Raw genomic sequence first — 26,065 nt, forward strand, 5'->3', positions numbered from 1 at the left:
TGATCGGAGAACACAATTAAATCTTTCACCCATTGATGTTATCGGTCGGGAAATCCCTTGAGGCCTTATCTGGCTCTTGGCTCTCGATATTTACCACACCATAGCGACTTATCCTCTGACCAGAATTAGGGGTAGGATTGAAAACTTGCGCGAGGTCGGCTTGGAGAGTCATGTCATTTCCAAATGCTGCGTTGGCATCTTGCCACATACCAAGGCGCGGATCTCGTGACTGCATGTCCAATTGTTGGTTTGCCTGATATACATCAGATTGTCCATATACCGAGAGAGGGTCTGATGCAGAGAAAATAGGATAGCCTTGCCGGAAAGACGGTGGGAGTGGTGGGAAGGCCAGACTAAATGGATCCAAGCCATACGGCTCTTGCGGTGACTGTCTTCTCATGTCTCCAGAATAATGTTCTCCATTGGAAGCCCCGGACTTGTGTATACCAGGCTGAAACGGCGATGTGTCGGTAGGAAGTTGCGCGGGGGGTTGCTCCTTACTTCCGTCCCAACATGCGGTTTGCCTGATATCTAAGCTCGGGCGACGGGCAGCACTAGAGTCATTTTGGGCATCCACGAGTCTTTTTGCGAAAGTCGAGGCGAGATTGTCACCGGCTGAGCCTATATTCTCGTTTCTTCCTGTCCATCGCTGAGAGATTTCGAAAAGGCCGGCAATCAAAGTATCGAGAGCAGGTGGAACAATGGCCTGGTTGTATCTTGCATGGGCTAGAAGCATTCTCCCAGCAATAAACAGACAGAAAGAAAATTGAGGGTTGGTAAAGATGGGCGATAACGACAGGAATTGTTGCCCAATAGTAGCGATCTCAGAGGCAGCCTCTAGGCACGTTTCGGCAGATGAGGTAGATGGCAGCTTGATTGAGCAATTATTCCAGTGAGGGGGTGGGTATGCAATTGCTTGATGAAGGAGGATGACTGCGGTATTATGTGTGATATGTGCCAGTGTCAGGTTCGGGTCCATGACCCCGTCCGAATTCAGGACGGATGCCTCTCGCCATCTTCGGGGAAGATACAGTTTCCACCTATAGAGGATATCATGGCGGTTAGTAAGCCACACGTGCACATTTTGAAGCTATACAGAACGAACTGGATGAGCCGCAGATCCAACTCTTTGAATTTCATCATCCAAATCCGAGCTTTCTCGGCATCTGCAACGATGAACGGATGGTCGAGAAAGAAATTTGTGACCAATGTAAGTGATTCAGTAGCTTCAATATTGTACGCAAATCCACCTATTGGGAGATCATCCGAATTTATCGCCCCACTGTTCAGAAGTGATGAGGTTGCTGCGGTATCCTTCGAATCTGAGATGCCGAAAAAAGGCGCGCAAACCTCTGTCTCCTTCTCCCAGACCGCTCCCTCACAGGGGAGGCGACGTTTCAAATCACTAGCCAGACTTACCTCCCGGCCCGTGGATACACTGCAGAAGCGATCCATCAAAAACACAGCCCAAAAGATTCGCCGACGCTCCTCCGCTTCACTCCAAGACCTTGACGGAGGCAGGAAAACCATCCGACGAATCAACGACTCACCCGAATTAGTCGGACGGTATAAAACATCCTCCTCGATGCCGAGCTGAAGTTGATTTACCGCACCGATAGTACTGCCAACGATAGACCATGACGAAGGTCCACGTCCTCGTTCAATCTGCCAAAATGAGGAAGAATTAGTTGAGCAGAAGAATAAAAGGGTCATGCTATACGGCTCACTGTTTCAAATGCAATGATGATCAATGCCTGCAAATGCTCGACCGAGTAACAATCGGTGCTAGCCAATATGACCCTTTTTCTGCTCTGCTCGGCGACAGATGCCTTCGTCTCTGTGTCCAGTTCTTTGCTCTGGGAGAAACGTACACATACAGCGATTATTGCATGAAGGATGCAGGAAATACGGGGACGCTCATCTGGAGATTGCATGCGCTCCCAAAACCTTGTCACGTGGAGAATCGGTATCCAGGGGTGGATATTAACAAAATAGAAGCTTACTAGCTCCGTCATGATCTCAGTCGAAAAAAGACCGTCTGTGTCGTCATCCACGCTAACTGGAATAAAGGGCGCAGTCGTCGGCACGCAACGCCGTCTTTTTGTTGGACGAGAAGGTGTTTCTGCTTCTTCCTCCCTCTGATCCAGTGATGATGATGAGCGAAGCAAAGCGGACTTGAGCTCATCTCGTCGCCGAGCGAGATCTTCAATATTGGTAGATCGCTCGTTAGACGCTGATAAAGCCTCATTCGGATACATCTTCTTCCACATTTGTTGCCAGAGGAATTCCTGACCTAGGAACATATTCTCCAGTGTTTCCATACGGCGATAAAGTTGATCCATGGCGCCAGTACGGAGACCGGGCTTCATGCGACGCTCATCATAGACACACTCAACGCCAGAGCGGGTGCATTCTACACAAGGTTGAGTCCGGCTGCAGCGCGATTTTTTCTTTCGGCAAAATTGGCAAGCGGGCAGATCCTCGTGGAACTTGGATGCATCCTGTGACTCCTGGCCATTCGTGTCGACGCTCTCGGAATGGCTCGACGTGGGTGGCATTGAGAATGTTTCAGGCCCAGCACCTACACAATATCGATAAACAGTACAGGTAGAGGGTTCTCATCAAAATATCAAGGACTCGACTTCACCACCTGCGTTATTAAAGGGGATATGACAAAAGAGGGAAAACACGTGTTTCGGCTAAAGAAGAATACCCCACGGGGTAAAAGAAGTTTAATTCTCCGAACGGACAATCTCCGAGACATTTCCTATTTCCCTCCCGCGCATGAACCTGCAGCTGCCACTTTTTCATTCCTCTCAAATGATGCACTTCATCCGGACATAAACGCCTACAAGTTAAAAGAGCGAGTTCATTGTTCATTTCCGGTAACGCGATTCCGTCAGCTCTTGGACCGAGCCATCCTACGCCGCTCAAACAACAGAACAGCCGTGGCAAACAGATTAAGCCCTTCAAATGCCAATAATGCACGAAATTGGGTATTATAACTTTTACCGTAAACCCGCTGTAGCTGGATCTTGTCCTGGCCGGTTAAGGTCTAGACAACAGATGTGGAGCTAGGGACAGCCTCGATCTGACTTGGGAAAAGGAATGACTTGAGATGGGATTTGAAATCAGCATGAAGAATAGCAGAGCACATGGCAACGGCGACACAGCCGCCTAACGTTCGAGCAGTATTGGTTGCACCCATTATCGCAGCTGATTGAGACGGGTTAGTGTGGCTGTAACTTTCTTTTGAAGGGGTTGGCCGGATAGTACCGTGTTAGTACTTACCAAAATCTGAATCGTGGTATTCGACTTTGATGAAGAAAATATGGGTGGCATCATGAGGCCCAGGCCGATGACTAGAAGGAGCTCAAACCCGTAAGCCTTGGTTTCAAAATTCGATGTATCGCTCGAGAGTGTACCAAATATGGCTACTCCAACAGCTGTGAAAACCGACGAGACAAATAGCAGAGCCCCAACACTCTTTTGGTAATTGGCAAGAAGAGCACCGCAAAGTCCCGAGAAGATAAGAAAGATGCACTGTATCATAATGAGCAAGCCTTTTTGCCCCAAAATATCGGTCAACTTGGACAAGAGAATAAGAAACCCTAGTCGAAAGATAAGGATTGGGATAGTAAAATCTCATTCTTAGTTCCAAATTACACAGCTCATATTATATACCATTGTAGGTGAGAAGATAGGCGACGACAATCCATGTCGAGTTGGATAGATCCCGTAAATCGCAGGATATCGTCTGAAGAGCTGTTGAAACGATCGTGGTCTCTAGTGCGGACAGAAAGAGGCAAATTCACAGGCTACACCAATATATAACTCATCATTATTTGAACAAGGAAATGGAGCAGTGACACAAACCCTGCCATGATGAAGCATATTTGCCAAATCCCAATTTGGGCGCCAGCGATATGGGCCGCCCGCTTAGGTCACCCGCTTAGGTCAATTTTCTTCCATAGCTTGGGGTCCCTCAAGAGTCTGAGGGATGCTGTGATTTTCCATTTTTGACGGGAAATGGGCCTATCGCACCTGTTCTCAGAAGTGGCTCCTTGAAAAAGGTCAGGATAAAGGGACTATACACATCGAACCAAGGTGAAATCACGAAAGAAAGCAAGCCTCGCTGCCTCAGACGGAAGCTTCCGGCTGCCTAATATCCCTGCACAGAGGGCATAGTACAAGCACAGATCCTATTTGAGTGCTTCGCTGACTCGAGACAGTGACTTTGGAACCCATACATCGTGATCTCAGGGTTGGTTCTCAGCAAAGAGATTCAAATGCTGGGTTTAGCTCTCGAGATTTTCCTCATTAACTCTTTAGAATGGCTACTAAAAGAGCTACCTAGATATAATTATAGAGCATGAGTAAGGAAACAAGTACATGGCCGTCTATATTCCAAAAATAATCGATTCGGCGGGATTCGTTTGAAAATCCCCGAAATCCGTAGTGGCCTGAGGGAAGGACAAGGATGTTATTTTGGGGGCCATTTCCGTCCCGATTTTGGGGAGCATACTTCATTCCTCTGCTCTCTTATTTTCCCATCTCCTTCATTATCTCGCATTCTCTCACAATGAGTCACTCCCAAGTACATCCATCTCGAAAGATCTTGCTGGTAGTTACCACCGGGGGATTCACGCATGCCGGTAAAATTCACAACACGAAATGTGACAGATATAAACACTAAAGAACCAACACAGCTCCTGTTCTGGAAATTGGCCGAGTCCTCGCGGACCGTGGCCACGAAATTGAATTTGCGACACTCGAGGGACAAGAGGGCTGGGTGAAATCCGGGTATGACTTTGTCACCAAGCTTCATCGCTTAGGTCCCGGACCAACCGCCGAGCAACTCGATGGTCACTATCGACGTATGCAGGCATGGGATATCTCCAAGGGTATCGGACAAGCCATGGGATCCAAATATCTATTTGACTCCTTCTGGCCTCAAACCTACCATGGCCTCAAAAAGATCATGGATGATCCTGTCACTCGTCCAGACATGATAATTGCGGATTTCTTCGTCGAAGCAGCCAGCGATATTCACTTCGAGTACAAATTCCCAGTGGCAATCGTTGCTCCCAATATGCCTGTCTTCCAGTTGCCTTGTTCGTACATCCCCGGGCAGCCAGGCTTCCAGCTTCCAGGGACCATGACCTCTGAAGATGCTCCAATGTGGCTACGAATTATGAATGAGATCTTCTTCGTCCCGGATCTTCCAGCTATCATACGTGCAGGAAAATGGAGCCAAAAGATGCGAAGTGACAACGGTGTCTTTCATCCCCCTCACAAGCCCAGCAAACCAGACTATCTCTTCTTTGTCAACTCTTTCTTTGGGCTGGAGATCCCGCGTGACCTACCTCCAACCGCTGCTCCTGTGGGTCCTCTCTTGAGTCCAACCTACCAACCACTAGACCAGGAGTGTGGGGCATTCCTGGCCAGCCACAGATCAGTCCTTTATATTGCCCTTGGGACTCACATCATCCTGCCTCATGAGGATGCTGCCAAGATATTGGATGGTGTAAATCGGCTCAAAGAGGATGGATTGATCGATGGCGTGATCTGGGCTATGGGCAAGACGTGCCGAGCAGATCTTGACCGCAGGTAAGAACTTACACCACTAACGAGAATAAATCTCTCCTTCTACTGACAGCTGGAAACTTCCCAGCGCCTCCTTCCCTTTCAAAACCGGCGGTTCGAAGGAAATTACCCTGGGTGATCTACTCGACAACAAATACCCAGATTGGGTCTTCCCATTTTTCGCACCTCAACGTGCCATCCTCGATAGCGAATCAACCAAACTCTACTTCACTCACGGTGGAGGATCTAGTGCCAACGAGGGTCTTTATCACGGCAAGCCAATGCTATCAATGGGTATCTTCTCAGACCAAATCGCAAACTCCACACGGCTCGTCGCAGGGGGTGTGGCCGAGTCATTAAATAAGTTTGACTTTACATCGGACGAGATCTACGACAAAGCCAAAAAGATTCTCAGCTCTGAAAAGGAAACATACAGCCAGAATGTACTGCGCTTGCAGCGCATTGCTCATGTTGCTAGTCGTCGCAAGTACCATGCCGCCGATCTTATCGAGGAACTCATGTATGACAATGAGCTACGGTTCAAAGATGGCAAGGAACTGCGACCTATGCACTTACAGACCGCCGATATGCGTATGTCTGCTTTTAAAGCTAAAAACTGGGATCTCTACGCTGTCAGTGGATTTGCTCTAGCTGCGGTTGTGGGATCAACGTGGATAGCTGGTCATTTTGCGTGGCGGTATCGTGGCTCGATGATCGGACAGGTTCGATCTATTGCGCTTGCAAGTTGGGAGACTCTGAAGTATACTTTCAATAAGTTTGTTTGAGGGATATCGAGGAAGTAGTAAACTTGCTTTTTTTGGTTCAATCAATACCTACTCATTTGAATTGAGAAATATACATCGATTATGATTATGGTATAGATCTCTCACTATAGGCCATATGTCAAAAACTGATATATGGGAATACTATCGACATTGTATCTTGTAATACCTGAAGGTTGAAAGGTAGTAGGAATGTATGGAATGAGGCAAGGCTATATGTAGGACTCGTCAGTGTTAACCCAATGGCTATTTGATATAGTTCGAGCCATGCTCCCATAGATGGATCTAAGGATTCGGTGACCGAATATCTTAGAACTCGATTTTTAAAGAGTTTATTTCTAAGTAATAGATGTAGATATGTAGTATCATAACACCCATGATATGAATCTTCTATCTGAACTCTATATATTTTATATACTTCATATACACTATATTAATAAAACGCTGAAAGGGGCTGATGTGAATATGCCTAGGTCTAAGAACCACCAAAGATGCGAAGGGTACGTAAGAAAGACTCAGAAGAGAAGAGCGATATATAATAAGCAGAGAAAAGGAGACGGTGAAAATTCAATGGCAAATAGAAGATGTGGTAAGAGACAGTCGAGATACATCCCGAAACAGCAAGTACCCTTTTTCACTATAAAACGAGCACAAGTCCAAATCTTCCTCTTCTTCTCTCTCTCTTTCACTCTTTCAATTTCTATCACCGTCCTTCCCCTTTCGTCTATCTTCCATCGTCGACCATCGACCATCGACCATCAATTCACGTCCAATCATCCACCGCTCTTCACACTCTTCACACCCACCCTCAGTCACGATGTATCTGCACCCGGCAGCACGTCAAGACCTCGAAAACCCTCTGGGTCTCCCGATATACGAATGCTGGTTCTGTCCAACCAACTGGATTGGATTTTCTGGCCTCCTCTACCACCTCGAAGAAGGTCGTTGTGTCAAGCGAGATCGTATTCGCACCCTCGCCTTTGAGACTCCCGAATATGGATTCTATGGCAACAAGCTTACAGACCAAAATCCCTTTTTCTGTTTTCAATGCCGTACCCAGTTCCCTCAGGTCTCTCACCTGTACCACCATGTCGAGCAGAACCCTTCCTGTTCTTACCTCCTCAACCCCTCTGAGTGCCTCGGTGCTCTCCGTGACTTTTATGTTGAGTACTACGAGTGTCCTGGCTCCGACTACGTCAGCTACTAGGCTTCTCTCGTTGTGAATACCAATGTCTACCTGCCATTGAAATTGCGGTGGGTTGTTTGGTATGCTCTGGGGACTTTGAGGACCAGTTTTCTCGGTTTCAGAGATGGAAAGAAGATATTAATGGTTTCTATTTTATTTTTTAGGAGGAAGAAGTAGGCTACAGTGAGGTGAGGCATTGTGGTTTGTTTCTGGTTCGGAAATGCAACGGCATGCAATACTGCAATGTGGGTAGAATAGTTTCTATCGCCAAATAACATTCCAACCTTTTATCTTCCATTTCCTGTTGTTTATATAGTAGTGTTTCTATTGAAGTAGCACAATAAAATGATAAGCTCTTTATATTAAATATGATCAACTGTGAAGTGGTTTTGGGGGGCAATTTTCCAAAAATATATACGAGACAACGCGTAAACAATAGATAAACTAAAGTAATATCACAAAGAAAGAAACACAAAACAAAAAGATGAGTTAGACAAAACCCTTAACAGGATATAAGTATCACCGACTAAAGCTAAACAGACCCTTACAGCAAGAAGCCATACAGACAGACAGGGATAATGAAGCTATTCATAGCACATCCTGCACACCTTGCACAACCAGCCATCGGTGGTTATCCAGCCTATAGTATACTCTACACCTCACCCCTCCCCACCAGGCTATTAGCTTATTATGGATAAGCTAGAGTGCTTTTTATTATTCTTTTTTAACCCAAATATGGCCCAGATAGTCCAGTTACATTCTTGCCCAGGGATGCAAGGTACTTGTCAGCCCCGGCGACAGGGTAATGGGATGACGTTGTGGGTTCTGCAGAAGCACAACGTGGGTTTCTTATTTGATTCTCGGGGCACTTTTCTCTTTGATTGTCTCTTTCTTTTTCTGTTCTATTTTTGATTGGATTTACAATCCTTCTAGAAGGAATTCTCCATGCAGCTCGCTATTCTTAGATCTGACATGAGTTTTACAATTGAAACATCAAACCCCCGATATCTTAGTCGAATAACAAATAAAGAGGTAATACAGCCAATAGCAAAAGAAACAATAAAAAGAAATACAGACACAAGTATAGAAATCTCTAAAATGGGCGTAATCATAATGATCCACACTAGGAAGCATGTTTCAACCTCAAACTCGGCTTTCGATAGGTATAGGACTACAGCTGAAGCTCGCCTCAGCATTAGAATTCCTCATGATACCGTAGCATCCATGACGACAAGAATAACTTCCAAGCCTCAATGTAATAATTTACGGCGTGCTATGTTGCCATATTTCGGCATCAGACACATCTGGCCTATCTGAGACACACCGAACGGCAAGTAGCCTAAGGGACCTTTACGGGGACCCGATCCGGATCCTGACTCAGATAGACCTTTCATGTTTGACAGACTTCTCTGCGTCTTTGACAAGGACAATAGGAGTGTAGATTTCGGGAATGAGCCTGGGGAGGTTCGTTCCTGGGTGCCTGGGATGATGAATGGGGCCCGGCAACCAAGGCAGACAATTTTAGGATGTCCTTTTTGCGTTCTTATAAGTATCAGGTTGTTAGTCGCTGTTGGTTCATGCTTTTATCATAGTATACATTATTAGTCTATCGAACTATTCATACATCGCATCGGGTTGTTGCAACGTCGACACATCACCTATCTACACCACCTCGAACCTACTCCAGCATTTATCTCTGCCTAAATCATTCATCATGCTGCCTCCTGTAATGGGTCGTGGAGGGTACAATGCCCCAGCCAACCGCCAGTGCCCCAAGCTTCTGTCCGGCCAAAATTAGGCTGCTGGGAATGTACATGGAGAATGCACCCTCGGCAACCATTTCAATCACCCCGACTGTAACCTGCAACTAGTGCATATCACGACTCTTGCCGAACACTTGAGGTTATCATGAGACAGCGTTGCAGGTTAACCTCATCGTCGGAGCCATCCCTGAATTGGGTTGTTCACTTGCCGACACAAAATCTACCATAGTCAGCTCACCATCCGGACCAACACCAAGACCAAAATCCTCCAGAACTTACTTCTCAAAGACAACTCCCAGCACATCCTCGACATCTCCACTTTCGCCTTTTCCTGTGATCTTGGCCAGCATATCAGCCGCAAAGCGCAGGTGTTCCGCAGCGGTGACGATATCGACTTCAGATTCAGCATGGAAATCAAGAGAGCCGAGTTCTTTCTCGCGTGAGGAATCAGGGCATTCAGCAGAAGAGGCTTGAGATAGGAAGTCATCCAGATGATCAAGACATCTTTGAAGATTAGAGCTTTGGCGATGAGTGACACCTAGAGAATCTTCCCAATATGAAAGATCATACCCTCCATCTCCATCCACGCCAAGGGGCGAGGCAATCTGCTCGAAAGTCGTAATTAGTCCACGTAAAAAGACCTGTAGATTCCCCGGGTCTGTAGTGGTATCGAGGGACGACGCTCCCCGCTTGGCTTCCTCGCAGGAAATGGCAAACACGCGGTCTGCCGGGACCGAAGGGAAGATGTCGTGGATGGTCTCAGACAACGACTGCGGCACACCACTTTGCAAGGCAGAGTGTAGTTTATCGCACTTGTTAATGGCGACAACAAGACATTTTCCCGCCTCCATGCAGTCATTAACAGCACCAAGCACCTCGGGCTCAACGAACAACCGGACTCCAGCGGCTGTATCTTCCAGCGAAACAACCACAATAACAACATCGGACTCCAAAGCCCTCTCTCTAGCCCTCCGAATCCCCTCTTTCTCAACGGCCCCAATAACAACCCTCTCACCATCCCCAGAGCCACTCTCAGCCCGAATCCCCGCCATATCCCCAAGCTTACAATACCATCCCCCAAGATCAACCCCAACATCAACAATATCTCTCGTCGTCCCCTGCTCAGTACTAACAATAGCAGCCTCCTTCCCAACAACGCGATTAAGCAACGAACTCTTCCCGGCATTCGGCGCACCTAACAGCGCAACCCGAATCCCATTCCGAAGCAACTCCCCACGCGACGCATTAGCGATATGGAAACCGATCTGCACGCTCAGCGCGCACACCTGACTCGCAACAGACGAAACAAGTTCCTCGGTCGACTCATCGAAATGCTGATCCTCAGAGAAATCAATCAACGCCTCCAGTTCACCGCGCGCATACAGCAGACCCTGTCTCCACCGTTCGTACCGGTTCAGCAATGCATCGCTGGATCCACGCACGGCTAGTCTGCGCTGTTGCTCTGTATCGGCGGAGAGTGTGTCGCCGAGTGCTTCAATCTGAGGTAGACTTAGACGGTCGTTCATGAAAGCGCGACGGGTGAATTCGCCTGGTTCAGCGTAGCGGACGGTTTGTTCTGGGGTGTTTGTTTGGGCGATTGCTGAAAGGACTGCTTTTGTTATTGCCGGTCCGCCGTGGATGTGGAGTTCAAGGATTTCTTCGCCTGTTGCGGTTCGGGGGAGGGGAAGTAGAGGACTAGGGCGCCGGCGTCGAGGATTGTGTTTGGGGTTGGGGGTTGGGTTGGGTCGTAGAGGGTGCGGAGGGATGCATAGCGGGGTTTTGGGAGGGGGTGGTTTGGACAGAGACTTTTGTATATCTAGATGGTGTTTTGTTAGTTCCAGTAGTTCAGTGGTTTAGGGTTGTCCTGCGAGATCATACCGAGGTACAAGCGGGACCTGATACGCGCACGACTGCAATGGCTGCTCGTCCGGTTGCAGTGGAGAGCGCATATATTGTGGAGTCTCCATCTAGCATGAATCTAGTAGGGCGAGTCGACGAGAACGCTCGAGCTTGTCCGGGAGTTCGCCGGGGGCCTGGCAATTCGGATAAAAAGCCATGACGTCGGATATAGGATTTATTTGATATCGTTTGCCATGGTTGGTTTGTAGATGTGCTGAAGGGAGAAGCCCAACGCAATACTCGGCGAGATGCTCGCATGCGCAAGATTGAACCAACGAAATATTGGTATATGTTGAGAGAGTTCGAATGTTCAAATCTCCAAATGTTGGTCCAACCTTGTTTATCTAGCGATAAGGCATGCACGTGATCGATAAGGACTATACAAGATACAGGTACGAACTACATGTGTGGCAACATTGAAACATTGAAGAGATCGAGAACATAGATTTTGTCTAACTGCGAGTATTTGAATGATCCTGAAAAGCACAAGCAATAGCAGTGCATCTAATGCGGCTCTAGTCAAGGATACACAGCAGATATAAAACTTGATCGCGCCTGCGCTCCGAAAGTAGGAAGTAAAGAACAAGATGACAATGCAGGAAACATTGAACATCAAGCTCAATATGCAATTCAATGATACGCCCTCCAATCATGGCGACATTTCCATGGCAGGTAGCGTTGGATGAAGACAGGGGGAAAGAGATTATGTACAAGGAGAGAGAGAGACAAGGTGTCGGTGTCAGGGTATGCGGGGTGTAGATAACGAAAAGAAAAGAGATAATGATTGCACATGAAAGGATAGTGTTAGGAGGAAATGGAAAAGAAGAAATAAAGAAAGGTATCATCACACCATGCTCGGCTCGTCAAATCAAGGAGGGCGGCTCAAAGAGTAGTGTAGGTAGGGAATGGGTATTATACAATCGAGGGCGGTTGTAGTGGTAGTGGTGATGTTGATGGCGATGGAGACCATTTGAATTGGGCTTCATGCGTCACCAATGGGAATCGATAAAACATTAAATTAAATCGGCTGTCGGTGATTGACTCAATCCGACAAATCAGTTGGTTTGTGGGGAGAACCATCAATCGAGGGATCCTGTGATAATGACTCGCCTTGCTCCGATACGACGATTGAAGGCGGAGGCTGAGACTCGCTGGGCTGAGACTCGCTGGGCTGAGACTCACTGGGCTGAGACTCACTGGGTTGAGACTCACTGGGTTGAGACTCGTTGGCTGGGCTGGGTAGTTGCTGGTCGTCTGCGATCACCGAGTCTGTCTGCTCAGGAGAAGCAGGCTCTTGGACTGTAGCAAGGCCACTAGAACCATCCGCGCTATCTTTGCTCCCGCTTGTGGCGGGATTGCGGCGTCTCATGCGGCGATTACGACGCTCTTCATCTGCGCTCTCTCTTCTCCGTCTCTGGCGCTCGCCACCGCCTGCATCGGAATTACTTCTCAGGCCGAGAAGCAGGCTGGCAGCACGATCGGCAACGTCTTCGCCTTCAGACACTTGGGCTTCCTTGCCATCTTCATCTGCGGTGACCGGAGGGCTAAGAAGACCGTTCTCGTCATTTTTTTCGCCATTGGCCGTATTTTCGGCTCCCTCTTCGCCTTCTCCCGCCTCACCCGAATCAGGTGGTGGCTTGGAGCCCGACGTTACGCGGACGTTATGCCGCTCCTTTAGACGAGCACGACGACGGCGATCTCGTTGATCCTTGGCTTGAGGTGCCGCAGCACGCAACTTCTCAAGTAATGAATCCATAGCACCACTGGAGGCAGGTGATTGCGCGGCCTCCGCGGTGGGAGTGTTGTTGGCGAGGTTGACATTAATTCGCTTGCGAGCGAGGGATGCTTCTGTACGCCTTCTAGATTCCTCCAAGGATGTGTTCTTCTCTCTGGATTTCTTCCACTCGATCAAGAACGCGCTCAACTTAGCAAAGAACTCTCGTCTAGCGTTCTCGTCTGCACTGTCTTCGCCGTAGAAGACCATGATATCATCGTAGGCCTTCACCATCTCATCCAAGTAAAGCTGCAGCTGCTCAGCCTTCCGTCTAGCGTCCTTCATCGATCGCTGGACGACCTGGCTGACACGATCCTGGGGGTGGAACCTCTTAGGGTCACTCAGGTTACCAGCGTCCAAGCTCGACTGTACGTTCTTAATGTTGCCAATGTACTTGTTAGCGTCAGTGCGGAGCTGATCGACATTAACCTTCTGCAGGCCAATAACACCGCTGATCTCCTCGAGGAAGCCTTCCCACTCTGGGTACTGGTTGCGCACGATACGCTCGACCAGATCGGCGAAGGTAGTCTCATTCTTGTCATCTTTCACCATACCCAGCCGGGCGAGGGAGCTCAGCTTGAAACCCTGGGCCTGCTTGTTGGCGTCGTTCATGAAGTTTCCAATATCGAGAATCAGACCGAGCACGTTCATCAAGGAGACAGAGTCTCGCAAGGACTCGCTGACTCGTGCGACTTCCTGTAGCTTGGCAGAGATGTGCTCGTACTCTGGTTCATAGGTGCGAGTCAGTGCAAGCGCTCTGTTTCTTGCTTTCCAGTAGTGATTTAGCTCAAATGCAGTGTAGAGATAGATCTGATCCTCGCGAGTGATTTCGGAGGGATCCTGTTCACGATCGGAAGTAGCGGCGCCAGGGCCCGTCCAATCCTTACTATATGGTGCCATGAGCTTGGCGACGTTCTCTGGTATACTGCACATTTCATCTCTTTGCAAGAAGTCCATAACAACACTGTTGTCCAGAATATCCTTGTCACAGTGGATGATCATGCGAGTCACCTCCTCGGCCGGGTATTGAGAGAACTTGGACAGAGCAATCTGGAAGTTCTTGGATAGATCGTTCGAGATAATCTGTTTCTTGGCAGTGCGCTGCTTCGCACCAGTGCTGGCTCCAAATATCTTCGTTTCTTTGGCCATGAACAATCGCTCAACCTCGTCCAAGACACCCTTCTTGGCAAGCTCGGTATATTTCTCTTCCTTCTGCTCAGGAGTCGGTGCGTGACCAGCCCAAACAGTCACCTGAGGAGTATCGACCTTGTCCCAATGCAAAGCCTTGAGCTTCTTCTTAGGTCGAATGGACGGCATGTGGATTGTAGACGGCGAAACATCTCCAACCATGTATGCCGGTCTCCAGCCTGAACCTAAGGCGGCGCTGGGTGGTGGGGGCGGGGGAATCATCAACCCCTTGGCTCCAGGAATAGGGGGAGGGGGTGGAACCATTCCACCACCACCTGGAGGCGGCGGCGGAGGCAATCCGACCCTTCCACCGGGGGGCGGAGGTGGAGGCGGCAATCCAGGAATACCCTTGGCACCACCTGGCGGAGGCGGCGGTGGGAGAGCCATTCCGCCAGGCGGTGGGGGAGGAGGCAGACCAACTTTTCCACCCGGGGGAGGCGGTGGTGGAAGAGCGAAGCCCCCTGGTGGAGGTGGAGGTGGAAGGATCTTGCCTCCTGGCGGCGGAGGTGGGGGAAGAGCCATAACTCCCGGCGGCGGAACAATCTTGCCCCCTGGAGGAGGGGGGAGGAGGTGGCATGGCCTTCGTAGCAGCTTCATCGTCTGCTGGCCTAGGCACCTGTTCCCCTTCAACGGCATTGGGATCTTCAGCGTCATACCTGGGAAGCTTGGAAGTAAGCTCGCCTAGGAAGCCGGTAGCCTGGGTAGGGTCCAAACGCGGACGATGCATTTCCACCAAACGAGGCCTCTCGTACATTGGCTCGCCATTGCTATCTAGTGGGATGTCCTCCTCATCTTCCAGAGTCGAGCCCATCGTAGGGAGATGGCTGCGCTTGCGGTAAACAGACCCCAAAGCACCAGGGTCGAGGTTGCGGCGGGTAGTTTCAGCAAAGTCATCACTGTCATCACCCTCGCCTTCCATCTTCTCGCGCAGCTCACGGAGTCGATCAGACGGTCCATGCTGACCCCAGACCTTACCCTCCAGCTTGAACTGGGTCTTAGTCCGCTCGAGTTGACGTTCCAGACGTTCCATGAGTCGTTCACGGTCCATGATACCGGGCATCTGGGATGGATCTGCCTCCACCGTCTCAGGGTTGTTGGCCTTTCGGGCATTGGCAGCGGCGATATCCTGGGCATCTCGAAGCATGAGGTATAGTTCTCGGGTTTCCAGCTCATTACGCTGCAATTCCTGAGCACGCAGTCGTTGTACTTCTGCAACCTCGGCCTTGAAGGATTCATTTTGTCTTTGTTGCAGCTCGATAATACCGGCCTGTTCATCAATTTGCTTTTGCAATTTCAAAACCAAGCCTTCTGCGCCGAGCTCAACCTGCGCTCGCATCTCATCTCGCTCAGCAATGGCAGCTTCAGCAATCTGCCGGGCCTCAAGAGACTCGTCATAGACCTGTCTTGCCTCAGCATCCGTGTGCAGCCGGTCTAGCAGACTCTGCACAGTGAAGGTCAGACCCTGCCGAAGATCAAGGTCGGGCAGCCTCCGGTCCATGGCCACGTAGCTCAGCATGGCGTCAACCAGCTGGAACATGCGCAGCCCTTCCTCGCCGGAGTTCTCCCGAATGAGGAGCATATGCTGCATAGCCGAGAGGAAGTAGTCATGGGACCGGCTGCCGTTGATCTTGGATGTGATTGCATCGACAATTTGCATGGGATCGCTCATGTCCTTGACTTCGCCCTCAATGCTATCCTTCATACTGCTGCCCTCCCGCTGGAGGAGATCCTCATAATCGATAGCCTCATTCTCGCGGAAACGCTCGATTTGCTTATCGATAACCTCATACTGGAATCCCTCCATCTTCGTCAACAGACGCTTGATTCCACATGATGTAAATTGGGCGCGAATGTGGCAACGCAGCTGGAGGTCCGTTTCTGCTCCATCCACCAGCATATTGATGAGGATCATGGTTGAGACCGCGTACTCCATAAGGAGATTCTCCATGCCAATGCCTCCGCTGCGGTACTCTTCGCTGGCACCGACCAAACTTCCCATCTTTCCACGGCCGTCGATGGTGACCTCAACAATACGCATCCAAGCATCGAAGCGACCAGTTTCGTTGTGATCATGTTTGACCTTGTCCATAGATTGCAGAACCTTTTGGTGGCCTTGTCCATCACCCCAGTGGCACAAGAAAGTGAGGACTTCGCTGACAAGTTTGCGAGTATTCAGGCGTGGCGATGATAATGAGCTGACGAGCGCAACTAGCACATTTTGATGCTCTAGAGCGTCGTCTGCGCCATACTTGTTGTTCATGAGACCTTTCAAACATTTGGCAATATCGTATTCCCGGTCTAGATCCTTATCGCCTGTCGGGGGAGCCGGGACAGGACCAGAGGCTTTTCTTCTGTTGATCTTCAAGAGAACATTTGTTAAAGCAATTTGACCTTGGGCTTCAACAAAGGCTTTCACCCAGCTGTGTGGTTATTAGTGATATGTACGATATCGAGAAAAGAGGCATTACATACCTGATTGGCTGTGTCCGCAAGCTGACACTTAAACTAGCAAGCTGCTTGGATGTAATGGTATCATCCATCACCTTCTTCACATACCACTCCGGGCTACCTTCTTCGTCGGCACGTTCGAGCAAACCAGACAGACCGTCGTGGCCATGGGTTTGCCGCGCATTTTGTCGTCTTTTTTGCTCTCCTTGCAACTCTGTCAAGCGATCCTGGTGTACCAATGTCCATTTCTTTGAAGCGGGGTATGACAGCATCTGCCGTTTGGCCTGTTCGGGAAGATTTTGCCATCCTCGCTTCTGCATCAGCTCTAGAAACAGCTGGTCCACAATGCGGTCATCTCTCGGTCGAGTAAGGTAGTTATCTTGTGGCCGGGGGACGGCGGCGGGTACAGAGTTCTGGTAGGATGACCCCGCATTTGACAAGCGTCCCGAACTGGAGCTGGGGAGAAGAGCAGTACGATCACTAGAATGCGAGGTTGTGAGGGTGCGAGAGGAATTGTCCGAGGAGAAGTAGCTCGAACCGCGTGTGTTAGAAGAAACGGAGGAGTAGATGCTGGCTTGGTCGAGGGATGTGCGGGAGTTGGAGGACGAATCAATAGACGAGGAGTTGTAGTTAGGCCCACTGTTCGCTGCGGAGCTGCCTGGTCGTCCCCATTGTTGCTGTTGTTGTCTGGTACCTCTATCGCCGGAGTTGCTGCTGGTCAAGGTATTGTTTGAGCCGTGCGGGGGCGGACGAGGGCCAGAAGGATGCGAGGCGTACCCATTTGGCGCAGACGTAGAGGTTACAGTCGGATATTGATGGAAATCACCTCCAGTTTTACCCAGATGGTGGGGCGAAGGCTCATGGCGCGATGAGCCAGGGCGGGCCATGTTGTCGATTGGAATCGGGGTCCTAGTATCGGTAGGGAGGCTTTCAAAAGGGATGGAGGTGATGACACCTGAGGTGTGTGCGATACTGCTTGGGTCCAAATCATGGGTCAAGTCGACCGATTGAATCGAAGACCGCTTTGAATGGCGGGACGAGCGTGAGCCGGCGGCGCTTGGCGGAGGTGCCAGGCTATCGTAGGAACCAGCATAACTATCGTACCGTTCCTCGGTCGGTTTCTCTTTGTACAATTTTCGGCCGAAGAATGACTTTCCACTCGATGTTTGCCTGGATTTGTCGGCTTGTGAACTTGGCATTTTGGCGGGCGTCACTAAGATGAGGCAGTGCGCAGCATAAGGGCCCCTCCAATACTCTCAGAAACGGTATTAAATGAGGATGTGCGGTTTTGCGATAAGGCGCTGTCGATCGCAAGGGATATGGGAGAAGGCGATGACATTCAAATTGGGCGAAAGTGGCTCTCTGTTTTGTCCCTCCCTGGCTAGTTAGTATACCCGTTGCGACGGCGGAGTCGCGTGAGACTGAGGGGTAAGGGATATTTCTTCACGGCACTCACCCCACAAGGAAAGCAAAATAGGAGAAAAGGAAATTAACATGCAAGCTTTTTGCAAATGTCAAGTCCAGTTTGACGCCAGGATCAAAGCCCGAGCGTTCTTCTAATCAGTCTATTGATATTAGGGGGCTTGCCCCGGAGAAACTCCCCGACCGCGCACGTGATTGTTAAGATCACGTAAGCTTATACTGGAGCTCTGGGGCTCTGGAAGTCTACCAAAGCATGGACTTGGAATGAACGGAGTTTCAAGGTGTGAAAATGTAATGAAACATCCATTGGTGAAAGTTCGGCATCTACCCATATTGTCAACTATCGAGTGTCATTTGAAGAATAATCACCTCGTTGTTCCGTGAATAGAATGAAGATGGTGAGATATATATGGTAGAACAGGGTGTAACCAAGGAGTTCAAATTTGAACAATTTGCGGTGAAATCCAAAGAGGAAGAAAAGGGATAGACCAAAATTAATGAGGAATTTACTAAAGAGAATATATCATGCTGGGTATAAACAGGGTCACAGTTGCCCAGATGCTCTACCTGCGGTTGATTATTCATATTAGCAAGTGATGAGCAGAGGGACTGGATAAGAAAGAGGCAAAACAAGAGGACTCTTCGAATTTATCAGCAACTGTTCGCGATACTCTTTAATAGCCCTGGTGCAGCGGCCCCTGGGACTAGGCAAACTCGCTGTCCAACATCGGCATAGACCTTCCAATATCATACTATTAGAATGCCTTTGGATTAGGTCACAATATAGTTAAGATGGTTAATTACATATGTGTACCTTGTAGTCTAGTTCTCTCTAAGTTACTATTTAAGTAAGAAGGGAGTGATTTGATATATATAAAAGCATATTCAAAGACAAAAGTGACGACACTGAGATCCCGAGCCGCTTGTCGATCTGCCGATCCTCTGCCACGCGTGCTCTTCGGAACCGTGGGACCCCCGGACCTCCGCAATCCTTCAACCCTCAAACCTCACCACTCTACCACCCTATCTTAGGTGCAAAGCCTAGTGTTCCAGCACCCAACATGGGGTCAACAAGTGTCTTTGCTAAGGTGCGCGCATAATCCCCCTATCTCGACGCGCATACCACACACACCACCATCATCCCCAGGCACCCACTGTGTCCACGACTAAGATTAAAAGGAACCCAAACTAACAAATAACCTACACAAATAGACAATCCTCATCCCAGCCGCAATCGCACTATCAATTTATATCCTCGCCTCCTGCGTGATAATCCCCTTCTTCCGCCGTTATCATCAGCGCTACTCGCAATACCTCCCGCTACACAGTATATCCGCACACACACTATCCCTACGTGACCGCATAGCCGATAAAGTAATGCACTTCTTCCTTCCCTCTCGATGGCGATGGGGGGCACACATAGCCGACCATGATACGGAGAGTATTGACGACGAGGAAGGGGAGGCCTTGGTCGGGATGGATATGGATTCTGTGAGGCGAGGTACACTGGAACAACAGAGACGTGATAACCTGGCTGATACCGAGAGTCGGTTAAGTCGGGATTTGGAAGAGGGGTTTATGGATGATAGTGATTCGGATTCAGAGGGGAGTGAGCGGAGTGGACATGGACGGGGAGGGAGGCTTTGAGTTTGTTGAAGATCGCGTTTGTATGTACATATCTGCATTCTCGGGGTTGGGGTTTTTGTCTAGGGATGTTTTGGAAAGCCTATATGGCCTGGGTTTGTGTGTTTGGTTTCGAGCGTGGCTACTTTGTGAATAGAGTTGTTTTGCCTTTCGTTTTTGGAATTGCATTTAGATAGACTTGAGTTATTAGAAATTGATATAAATTATATACAACCCATATTTCGACTCTATTGCTATCAATCATACTTAGCCGTGAAGAATGGCTAAAAAAAGATATCAACCCTACACGTTCTAGACTCCACCGAAGGGCTGGACTCAATCTGGTGAGATCGACATAGCTCCACCGATCATCATGCACAACTCTGCGTCGTACTCCATATGTAGTACAGAAATCTCAAATTTAAGTCAGTCAAAAGTGGAAAAGAAGTAAAGGTTATAAATATTTTTCATTGGTATCGTAAAAGATGCTACCTTTTTGAGCATCGCCCATGCTCTGAGCAATGGGACTGTTATGAACATATAAACATGAAATATAAAAAGAAGTCATTCAGCAAGAGAATACTTCACACTGCGTCATACAAGGACTTTCTCTACTTGCGCTGACCGTAGGCCTTGGTGGCATAGTCACCCTTGTGGACAATCAAGTCCTCAGGACGGTAGTCCTCACGGCCGGAGAAGTAGCTTTCGAGAATGTTCTTGGTACCGTTGGCGTAGCGGACCTGCGCATCGATGGAGGTACCAGACATGTGGGGAACCATAGCGTTACCGCCACCCCAGGGGTGCTCGGCGTAGCGGAGAGGGTGATCCTTGGGGGCGGGCTGGGGGAACCAGACATCACCACCGTATCCGCGGAGGTGGCCAGACTTGAGGGCCTCAGCGACATCCTCCTTGACAACGATGGCACCGCGAGCGGTGTTGACGAGCCAAGCACCGGGCTTCATCTTAGAAATGAGGTCCTTGTTGAAGAGACCGCGGGTCTTCTCGTGCAGGGGGCAGTTGATGGTGACAACGTCACACTGGGCGAGCATCTCCTCGAGATTCTCAACACGACGGCAACCGATCTCCTTCTCAGCCTCGGCAGAGAGGGGTTGGTAGTCGTAGTAGAGAAGCTCCTTGCAGTCGAAGGGCTTGAGACGGCGGAGGACACGCTCACCGATACGGCCGACAGCGACGGTACCGACGACCTTACCCTCGAGGTCGAACTCGTTCTTGGCGACGGCAGCGACGTTCCAGTCGCCGTTCTTGATCTGTTCGTGGGCAGGGACGAAGTTGCGGACGAGGAGGAGGATGGTCATGACGACGTGCTCAGCGACGGAGACGACGTTAGAGCCAGTGACCTCAGCAACGGTGATACCGCCGTTGGTGGTGTTGGCGGCGTTCAGGTCAACGTGATCGGAACCAATACCGGCAGTGACGGCGAGCTTGAGCTTCTTGGCCTTGGCGAGACGCTCAGCAGTGAGGTAACCGGGGTGGAAGCTGTTTTGTTATTAGTGGCGAGTTTTAGAAAGTGCGGGGATGGAGAACGAACGGAGTGGTGATGATGACTTCAGCGTCGACGAGCTCCTTGTCAAAGGTGGAGTTCTCGCCCTCCTTGTCGGAGGTGGTTACCAGGGTGTGACCCTGGTCCTCGAGCCACTTGCGGATGCCGAGCTCGTTCTCGGTGGTACCGAGCAGCTTAGGCTGCTGCTGGGAGTGCTCACCACCCTATATCACAGAGTCAGCGATCGAAGTATGTATAGTATGGGTTGAGGATGACTTACATCGTAGAGAACCAAAAGAACTTTGCCCTGAAGATTCGAAGTCGCGGTTAGTGTACGTGCACCGGAAATAGAGCCAGCCAAAGGTGAAACCCGAGTGAATGGGTTGGAGGCAACGGTTGGCTTGAGAGAGCTCAAGAGGAAGGGCCGTCGCAATTGACGGGAAAGAGAGCGGATAAATACCATTGTGAAGGATTATGAAATATTTTCAAGAAGTTGCTAGAGAAAAATAGTCAGTGGTCTGTTATATCCATATATATATGTAGTCGATAGTTGATGAGGTCAATGCCCAAAAGCGGCGCTGGACAAAACATGGAAGCTCTAAGCCAGGAGAAGTGGGGAACCTTGCAGGCCAAGAGATGTGATTTGGCTATTGAAGGAGAGGGAAAATAGTAAAAGATATACTTACAAGAAGGGTAGAAAATGGTAGAGTAGAGTCGGATGGATGATAGTTGGATAGAGTGAGAAGAATGAAACCGAACAGCAAATGGAGCTGGTTATATATCCCCCTCTCTCTCTACAAACACCTTGTGTATCCCCTCAAAGGTAAGTCGGACGCCGCAACGGAGAAGCCGGACTGGACTGGAAATCCACTTGGAGATCTCTCCGCACGAGGGACAGGAAACAGGTTGTACATTTCCACGGGTGTGTCAACCATTTATAAATTTAACCAATCATATTTGGACTCACATAGCTTGCCATGTATCCACATGTATAGAGCATAATGCACGGAGTACTATGTCCCTATCACTATAATACTACATGATTACATTACTATGTACTATTCCAATACATTGTTTAACCTTAGAAAGCTCTCTCAAGGGATGAACGTGCGGGGATACTTTTCTAGCATTGTAGTATACAATCGCGTACATTTATACATAAACTACATAGTAGCAATATAATATTTCTATCTCCTTACTATAATAGTCTTCTCCTACTATTCTCATCTCCCAGCCCCCCTACTCCCTTAATCCCCAACCCGTCAGCCCACCAAAAAGCTGTGTTACCCCGCTGCGGGGTAACTGACAGAATGAGCTGACATAATGAGGGGTAAATCCAAACCAGACCAACTACAACTATACAACTCATACAGTATCATCCCCAATTGATCCCCCCAATTGTTACAATAATCAGCATCTCCAACCTGCAGGCTGATGGAAATTCTTTCTCACAAGGTACTAAAACACCCCAACTTCCCCCAGAACCCCATATCCATCCTACGGAAGCCATGCCGAACAATTTCCGCTCTTCTGCCGAAATTCGGCCTCTATGTTACCTTCTCCAACTCCGGCCCCGCTACTTCCCTACAGAGGCTACGGATGATGTACATTGCCTCCTCGCGAGGAGGTTTTGGAGATCCTAGGTCCACTGGCGTTCCGGATCAGATCATACTTTGTAGACACACGGAAACCATGACCCCATCCAGAATCAAGCAGGATGAGTGGATTTTTTTTTAATTCTCCTGGGTCGGAGACCTTGATCGTTTCTCTTTTCGCTACGCGTTTGCTCGCAGTTAGTACCGGATTGCAGATCAAGAGACAACTGCATTGCATGTTTTGATTCGGATTGCTCCCCGGTCGGGCATTGGATTCAATTGCTGCGACGTGGTGTACTACGTTGGGTCTTGGGAAACTAACACAGATCAATTATCTCTGGATTGTCGAAAATTATTCGAAGATATTCGATACGACTGATGTTATAGTTACACCCACCCTTCGGTCGCAGGAAGACAAGACTGTACATCATTGTACTTTCGCGAAATGCCAACGAACGATATACTAGCTACCGTTCCAACCAACCGTCGATCCCAAAATTACCTACTCGAATTTCGATCCATGCAACCGATCAAAACAATCAGCATGAAATTTGGCTGGAAGTTGCAGACATGATGTGACGGTCCGCTCGGGGCTTTGGCGCATATCGTATTGTCGCATGATCAGTGCGGGGGTCATTCAATTCGATTCGTCACCTTCGGACTTCCGTTTCCGCGTGCTATCGCCAGCAATATGGAATCGTGAAGTGATTTCATTTAGAATCCAGAGAGTTTACAATCTTCAACCCGTCGAAAATCATACATAACCACATATTGACATCTCTGTCCTATTTGACACATTCATAGTCAGCCCCGGACGAGCCCGAATGAGCCAGATCCGCCAACCAACTGGTGAACTGCCTCCACCTCAGCAAAGACTTCATACAAAACCTCGCCATTTACAGGAGAACCATAGGCTCATTATAATCACCCTTCTTGTGGTATTTCTGTGTGAGTACAGGGTCGTCTTCCGAACATGTATGCGCTGAATATCCCGCACAATTGTCCTGGGGCAACCTGAACCGCAGGAAGACCATGTTCCTCAGCTGGCATGAGGTTGCAACACACGACCTTCATAACTGAAGACTTAGGACCTGCAAAGACTTGCCATCGAACCATATTTTATTTTGATACCCTCAATTGGGATCGTCCAAGACAACGAAGGAACCAAGCGGGTCTGCTTGCGCGAGTAGATATATGCTCAGCGCACACCAGCCTGCCAGAATCATTAGATACCATGGAAAATCAGGGAAGCTCATTTACCAAAGATTCAGGTTCAAATGCCAACATTGTTCTCTGATATTCTTGAGAGACATGGTCCTTTTATCGGGATCATGGGATCTTCCACAGGCGCTACTGTGGCTGCTGTTGTCACATTCTTCTTCAAAAAAGGAGATCGAGCTGCAACTTTAATCTCACAGCAATTATACCCGAGTATTACTGAGGCCCTTTCTACTAGTGACTGATGATTTCCTTTTCTAGCGAAATCAACCCGGATGGAGTTTGCATTTGTCTTAGCGGGTTTCAACTTAAACACCCTAAGTGTCCACTGATATATTAATCCAGGATCTGAACTCCAATTCCAATGATTGATCCGTCTCGGTCGTTGTCGTTCGCCATAAATTGCGTTAATGCTGAGATTTACCAACTCTGGGGGGCTCATTATATTCCTCGAACGCGAGATTATTAAAATTTGTTGGTCGATTTGTGGAAGGGATTCTGATTGGCAGTGATAATGAGGACGATTGGGAATATTGCGACAATAACTATGTTGTAAATGTTATAGTAGATAGTCGAATAACATTGGAATTGTTTAGATCTACAGATCCAACGAATCAACGGCGGCGATTGATAATCTCCGAATATCCGATTTCTCGGACTCGGCACTCGGACATTTCAAGATTCACCTCTCTTTTATTTTCTGGACATTGTGTCCTTTGAATTTATCCCCTTTCTACCGATTTATCAAAGGCCATAATCCAAGGCCATAACTTTTGATGCAACCAATACTCGCGCAATCGCTCACGCGCGCCCGGAGCGGGCGAACCTATCGCAACTACCAAATCATCCGCCTATTGTCCAGTACCCCTCAGCGTAGCAGCAGACACCGCGTGCGCCTGGAAATCCCTCCTCCCTTCCCTGTTACCAAGATATGTCCGGAACCAAGCTGCAATTGTCCACCCACGCCCGCCCTGCCGGAGGGGTTACCGATCGATCATGAACAAGCCTTGAACGGAACGATGGTTGCCTACGCGCAGCAGCTTCTCATCTGCACAGGACAACCGGACTGGACGAGTCGCATTGAGAATGATGGCGAAAACAAAGGCTGGGGCAACCTCGTGAGAGGATTGAAGAGTCTTTTGGGTCGTGGCGGGCCATATCTTGATGTAAGTGGATCATATAGCCCGATAATGAATGCGCGAACTCTTGCTGATACGAGCTCTCCTCACTTTAGCCTTTCAATAATGTCTTGGTTACGAATTCGTCTATTGCGCCAGCTGCAAGCTCCTCTCCCGCCTCTGCCTCGGCATTCCTCTTCCCCAGCTTCAAATACATCCCCTCAATACCCGTGAACAAGACCTCATCTCCCGACCAAACAACCGATCTAACGACCTTCGTACGCGCATATCTTCTCCCCGAACGACTCCACGACATGCACTCCCTCTCTCCCCCAGCCAAACAAGCAGACATGACCCGATCTCCGGACCTAGCATCAAACTTCCCGGGAGTAATCGACATCAGCCACTCCCCGACTGTGTTAATATGCGGACATGGAGGTCGTGACATGCGCTGTGGTGTCATGGCCCCGGCCTTAGAAAGCGAGTTCAAGCGCGTGTTGCAAGCGCGAGGATTCACTTCCGCGGGCAGTGATGGGACCACGGTGGATGGCCCCAACCACGCTAATATCGGGTTGATCAGCCATGTTGGGGGACATAAATATGCAGGCAATGTGATTGTCTATATCCCGCCGAAGATGACGGTGGGAACTTCTTCAGAGCCTCACCCGCTGGCGGGTAAGGGGATTTGGTACGGCCGCATTGAGCCCAAGCATGTGGAGGGGCTTGTCGAGGAGACTATTCTCGGCGGGAAAGTAGTTACGGATCATTTCCGCGGTGGCATTGATAGGAGTGGTGATATTTTGAGAATATAGACTTAGACCTAGGAATCGGAAAGAGTAGAGTGTATGATACATAGTGATTTCCAATACGGGATATGTATATCCATTGAACATGAAAAACATTGTCAAAAGATCAATTCCCTACAATTATCACAAAGGACCTCGGCATCAAGACTTCTCGAA

At 49.1% G+C, this 26,065-nt stretch overlaps 10 protein-coding genes across 10 annotated transcripts; 5 read left to right on the forward strand and 5 right to left on the reverse strand.

Annotated features, from left to right (window-relative positions):
* Positions 1-25: 25 nt before the first annotated feature.
* N7487_011793 (uncharacterized protein) lies at positions 26-2,558 on the reverse strand (the record flags this gene model as incomplete). The annotated part of the gene is made up of 3 exons (XM_056879523.1): positions 26-1,040; positions 1,106-1,665; positions 1,728-2,558. 3 exons carry the CDS (start codon positions 2,556-2,558, stop codon positions 26-28), a joined length of 2,406 nt encoding a protein of 801 aa, XP_056724842.1.
* A 649-nt stretch (positions 2,559-3,207) lies between these two features.
* Positions 3,208-3,552, reverse strand: N7487_011794 (Major facilitator superfamily domain general substrate transporter; the record flags this gene model as incomplete). The annotated part of the gene is made up of 2 exons (XM_056879524.1): positions 3,208-3,216; positions 3,292-3,552. 2 exons carry the CDS (start codon positions 3,550-3,552, stop codon positions 3,208-3,210), a joined length of 270 nt encoding a protein of 89 aa, XP_056724843.1.
* Positions 3,553-4,582: 1,030 nt separating this feature from the next.
* Positions 4,583-6,371, forward strand: N7487_011795 (glycosyltransferase family 1 protein; the record flags this gene model as incomplete). Its single annotated transcript, XM_056879525.1, has 3 exons — positions 4,583-4,655; positions 4,710-5,610; positions 5,675-6,371. 3 exons carry the CDS (start codon positions 4,583-4,585, stop codon positions 6,369-6,371), a joined length of 1,671 nt encoding a protein of 556 aa, XP_056724844.1.
* Positions 6,372-7,185: 814 nt separating this feature from the next.
* Positions 7,186-7,575, forward strand: N7487_011796 (putative C2H2 finger domain protein; the record flags this gene model as incomplete). The annotated part of the gene is made up of 1 exon (XM_056879526.1): positions 7,186-7,575. The coding sequence occupies one exon, from the start codon at positions 7,186-7,188 to the stop codon at positions 7,573-7,575; it is 390 nt and encodes a 129-aa protein (XP_056724845.1).
* Positions 7,576-9,431: 1,856 nt separating this feature from the next.
* Positions 9,432-11,474, reverse strand: N7487_011797 (tRNA modification GTPase; the record flags this gene model as incomplete). The annotated part of the gene is made up of 3 exons (XM_056879527.1): positions 9,432-9,504; positions 9,597-11,122; positions 11,196-11,474. The coding sequence occupies 3 exons, from the start codon at positions 11,472-11,474 to the stop codon at positions 9,432-9,434; spliced, it is 1,878 nt and encodes a 625-aa protein (XP_056724846.1).
* Positions 11,475-12,258: 784 nt separating this feature from the next.
* N7487_011798 (formin sepA) lies at positions 12,259-17,825 on the reverse strand (the record flags this gene model as incomplete). The annotated part of the gene is given in 3 exon segments (XM_056879528.1): positions 12,259-14,778; positions 14,795-16,598; positions 16,651-17,825. The coding sequence occupies 3 exon segments, from the start codon at positions 17,823-17,825 to the stop codon at positions 12,259-12,261; spliced, it is 5,499 nt and encodes a 1,832-aa protein (XP_056724847.1).
* Positions 17,826-18,929: 1,104 nt separating this feature from the next.
* On the forward strand, positions 18,930-19,695 carry N7487_011799 (uncharacterized protein; the record flags this gene model as incomplete). The annotated part of the gene is made up of 2 exons (XM_056879529.1): positions 18,930-19,136; positions 19,261-19,695. Coding segments are annotated over 2 exons (642 nt in total), but the record flags the coding sequence as incomplete, so codon positions are not given.
* A 587-nt stretch (positions 19,696-20,282) lies between these two features.
* On the reverse strand, positions 20,283-21,635 carry fdh (formate dehydrogenase (NAD+) FDH1; the record flags this gene model as incomplete). Its single annotated transcript, XM_056879530.1, has 3 exons — positions 20,283-21,168; positions 21,221-21,396; positions 21,453-21,635. 3 exons carry the CDS (start codon positions 21,633-21,635, stop codon positions 20,283-20,285), a joined length of 1,245 nt encoding a protein of 414 aa, XP_056724849.1.
* Positions 21,636-24,044: 2,409 nt separating this feature from the next.
* On the forward strand, positions 24,045-24,317 carry N7487_011801 (uncharacterized protein; the record flags this gene model as incomplete). The annotated part of the gene is made up of 2 exons (XM_056879531.1): positions 24,045-24,222; positions 24,247-24,317. 2 exons carry the CDS (start codon positions 24,045-24,047, stop codon positions 24,315-24,317), a joined length of 249 nt encoding a protein of 82 aa, XP_056724850.1.
* A 444-nt stretch (positions 24,318-24,761) lies between these two features.
* On the forward strand, positions 24,762-25,915 carry N7487_011802 (sucrase/ferredoxin-like domain-containing protein; the record flags this gene model as incomplete). The annotated part of the gene is made up of 2 exons (XM_056879532.1): positions 24,762-25,151; positions 25,220-25,915. 2 exons carry the CDS (start codon positions 24,762-24,764, stop codon positions 25,913-25,915), a joined length of 1,086 nt encoding a protein of 361 aa, XP_056724851.1.
* Positions 25,916-26,065: the final 150 nt, after the last annotated feature.

The sequence above is a fragment of the Penicillium crustosum genome (genome assembly GCF_028827405.1).
Source record: "Penicillium crustosum strain IBT 35664 chromosome Unknown utg000005l_segment0_segment0, whole genome shotgun sequence".
Lineage (NCBI taxonomy): Eukaryota > Fungi > Ascomycota > Eurotiomycetes > Eurotiales > Aspergillaceae > Penicillium > Penicillium crustosum.